Raw genomic sequence first — 3537 nt, 5'->3', positions numbered from 1 at the left:
CCTTCTGCAGCCTCCCTGGGCATGGCTCCCTCTGCCCTGCGCCCGGGCAGTGTGAGTGGGCAGTGAGGAGGTGCGGGGCCCCTGGGAGCTGGGCACTGGGTTGCCAGTGCGCCAACTGCGCTGCTTAAAATAGGATAGTGAGAAACACAGTTGGGGGGGGATAAAAATAGCTGTGGGGAGGGGGGCCTGGTGGCGTGGACAGGGCTGCCAGCAGCACAGTGCCAGTGTGGCAAAGGGACAGCAGGTTGTGGCAGTGNCCCATACTTTTTCCCAGGGTAAAGGGGCTGCCAGCTCACCTGGGGATCAGGGCAGAGTCCATGCAGGGAAACTGAGGCCCCACTGGACCCATCCAGAGCCAAACTGGGGTCTGTGCCATCTCTCAGTAGCAATAGCAATTGTGCCCAGCCTGGGGGCACCACAAAGCCCCCCCACCCCAGCTTTGCCCACAAGGACCATGCCAGCTCTGCCAGGAGGATTTATTTAAGTTAATGAGACCGTTAAGAAGTGCCAGCAGCAGTGCTGCCAGGCTAGGGGACCGTGGTGGTCCCCAGCCCGGGTCACCAGCCCCACGTGCCCTGTGGTGGGCAGGTATCAGAGGGCAGGAGGTCCTTATGCCCATAAAGGCTGTGAGTGTGGGTGGGCACCAGGCAGGAGGCAGCAGGGCCAGGCCAAACCTGCTGTGCACAGCGTTCGCCTGCCCAGCCACGGTAGCAGTGGCAGCGGAAGGCAGCCGGCGGGCTGGCACTGGGTCCGAGGTGCAGGAGGCTGCCCAGGTCATGGGGCTGCCGGCGCACGCAGCGCCCGTGTCCATGGCACTGCCTGTAGCTGCACTCTCGGGCCGCCGCCGTCACATTGGCCACGTAGGGGCCCAGGGTGGACACCAGGTAGTGGCGCAGGCTGGCACAGCTCTCCTGGGGAGGAAGCACCAGTGAGAACCCGCCCCGGAACCGGAGACCCTCTGGTCACCCCTCCCCAGGAGGCATCAGGGACATGGCCATCCTGTATGTCCCATGCCACCTCCTCCTGCCCACCACGTGCCGGCTCCAGTGCAGTGCGGGGCCATACTCACAGCTGAGCGGGAATAGGACATGTCTCCCCAGAGCACGAGTCCAGCTGCTCCCAGCGCTGCACTCTCCCCAATGGTGTGCACCAGGTCAGCCTGCCAGGAACAGAGACATGACCAGGCTGGGGAGGCACAGGCTGTGTCCCTGTGCCACGCAGAACCCCCTGGCACACACAATACCAACTCCAGCCCCACAGTGCTTACCAGCTCCAGGAACTGGGGTGAGCGGCGGAAGGAGAGTCGGGAATAGGCGATCACGGGCAGGAGGCCATGGGCCCCGAAGGCGGCCACACGCAGGGCCTCACGCAGCCGGTGGTGGACGTAGCGGTGGCGCAGGGCAGGTGGCAGTGCCGGTGGCAGGTAGATGCTGGGGTAGAGGGCCGAAGAGGCAGCCCAGAGCCAGCCCAGCCGGTTGTTGCGCTGCACCTCTGCCGGCTGGCACTGCCCGGTGTAGTTGGCCACCTTGGCCCAGTTTCCATTGAGGCAGTCAGGGAAGCGGTAGAAACCCCAAAGCCCTCTTGGGCGCAGGGTCTGGCCCAGCAGAAGCGTCTCTTCCATCAGAGCCTCTGCCGCCTGCTCAAACTCCTGCTGGGCCAGCCGGAGCAGCCGCCGTGCCGGCAGGGTGCCATGCCGGTCCCGCACCCACTGCTTCGAGGCTGCCCGGTATATCTTTTTGGTCCCCCAATTTTGGGCCCAGAGGGGCCTCCACTCCTCCCAGTCCACCACGGCCAAGCCATGGAAAGCAGGGCGCAGGAGGAGGCGGATGTCCTCAGCCACCCTGGCGAGGTGGGAGCCAAGGGGGACGCGCTGGGGGATGCCCCCATTGTGGGGGACACCCTGCCGTGACAGGTAGGGGTACAGCCCAAACTTGTTCTTGTAGAAGATGGTGATGTTCTGGCCCATGAAGCAGCCGTCCTGGTTCTCCACGATGCCATAGTCACTGAGAGGCAGCGCCACACCGAAGCGGCACTGGCAGCGCCCAGTGGGGACGTTCCACACCACGGCAAAGGGCTGGCCGCCTGACAGGGGCTCAGGTGCTGGGCTCTCCCCGCTGGTGGTGCCCAGTGCCAGGCACACCCACAGCACCAGCACCAGCACCATCCCCCCTCACTGGCTGCCTGCGGGGCCAGCACCCTGCAGGGAAAAGAAAGCAGTGGGGGTGAAGCTGCGGGGCACAGCAGGCACCCCAGCCATGCTGGCACTGCCACCCTGGCATGCGGCAGGCTAGGATCAACCACAGGTGCCAGGTGCCCCGCAAGCACGTGCTGCCCACCCAAAAACCCCACAGGACTTGGTAAACTTGAGGGTGTGAGACCCCTCCTGCCTCAGCACTGGCAGTGGGCACCTCTGCCTGCTGCATGCTGGGGTCGAGCCCCTGCCTGCCACCAGCACAGCCATGGCACAGCTCTGGAGTGGCACTGCAAGCCACAGACCCCGGTGCTTCCATTTTCCTGCTGGCTCCCAATCCTGCCTGTGGTGGGGGCACCATGACCCCCTCCTCCCCATTTCACCATAGCACCTTGCCCAGCTGGGTGCCCTACTGAGGGACCAAGCCCCACAAGAGGCGTGGTGGAGCCAAATGCACAGCTGGGTCCCTCATAGACCCAGGCAGAACCAGAGGGGGCTGGTGCCCCTGCCCAGTGCTGGCCAGCTGCCCGGGACAAGGGGATTAGACGGCGGAGGGGCCCGGGGGCCGCGTGATGCAGCAAGGGCAGCGCTAATCCCCCGGCGTGAGGCCGGACGCTCTCCCTGACCTTCCCGCTGCCATGCCTCTAGCTCTCACTGATGACAGCTGCCTCGGGGTGGGGGGGCTTGGCCACCTGCCCCCCTCGCCATGCAGCTCAGGGACCCGACTCTGCAGCCCCACTGCCATGCCATACTCCCCCTGGTGCCCCTCCAGCCATCGTGTGCCTTGGTTTACCCATGGCTGCTCAGTGGCAAGAGCAGTGGCCATGCTGGAGACCACCACACACCATCAGCCCCAGCTGCCCTTCAGTGAATCCCCTGAGTGGAGGAGACACTGCTGGGACTGGGTGGCACTCCTGGGATCAGTCCCAGCCCCACGGCCTAGACTGGACCTGGCTCCCTGCCACACTGGTGGTCCCAGAGCCATGGCCAGGCGAGCCGGGAGCCAGGTGGGAGTGGAATCAGTGTGCCCAGGCAGGGCAGGGTGTGAGGACCCACCCAGCAATGGGGCCAGGGTGAACCAGGGAGGCTGGGGGAGCTGGTGCCAGCCCTGAAGAATGGCAGGCAGTCAGGCAGCGCCACAGCAGGCAGCTCCTGCCTGCACTGCTTTTAATCACCATCTTGGGGCCCCAGGCCCTCAGATGTCCTTTTTCATCCAGAAGATGGGGAGCCCTTTGGCGTCGCGGTGGGGGGTTTTCAGGAGGCTCTGCTTGCTGTTCTCAGCCAGGACACCCCTCGCCCAGATCACAGTCGGTGGAGGGGGTGGTGGTGGGACAGTGAGGGGTGGG

At 65.2% G+C, this 3537-nt stretch overlaps 1 protein-coding gene across 1 annotated transcript; it reads right to left on the bottom strand.

Moving 5' to 3' along the window:
- Nucleotides 1-462: 462 nt before the first annotated feature.
- On the bottom strand, nt 463-3531 carry HYAL3 (hyaluronidase 3). The gene is made up of 3 exons (XM_018088294.3): nt 1268-3531; nt 1070-1159; nt 463-911 (listed from the first exon to the last, which is right to left on the bottom strand). Exons 1-3 carry the CDS (start codon nt 2162-2164, stop codon nt 558-560), a joined length of 1341 nt encoding a protein of 446 aa, XP_017943783.3. The 5' UTR covers nt 2165-3531; the 3' UTR covers nt 463-557.
- Between the last annotated feature and the right edge of the window lie 6 nt (nt 3532-3537).

The sequence above is a fragment of the Manacus vitellinus genome, unplaced genomic scaffold (assembly GCF_001715985.3).
Source record: "Manacus vitellinus isolate BGI_N305 unplaced genomic scaffold, ASM171598v3 scaffold_14_pilon, whole genome shotgun sequence".
Lineage (NCBI taxonomy): Eukaryota > Metazoa > Chordata > Aves > Passeriformes > Pipridae > Manacus > Manacus vitellinus.
Note: the sequence above shows the minus strand (reverse complement) of the source record. Positions and strands in the feature narration are given on the sequence as shown.

Coding starts and splice junctions, on each gene's coding strand:
- HYAL3 (XM_018088294.3), bottom strand. CDS start 2,164: ATGGTGCTGGTGCTGGTGCTGTGGGTGTGCCTGGCACTGGGCACCACC. Junction 1,160..1,267: donor CACCCCAGTTCCTGGAGCTG/GTAAGCACTGTG, acceptor TGTTCCTGGCAG/GCTGACCTGGTGCACACCAT. Junction 912..1,069: donor TGTCCTATTCCCGCTCAGCT/GTGAGTATGGCC, acceptor CTTCCTCCCCAG/GAGAGCTGTGCCAGCCTGCG.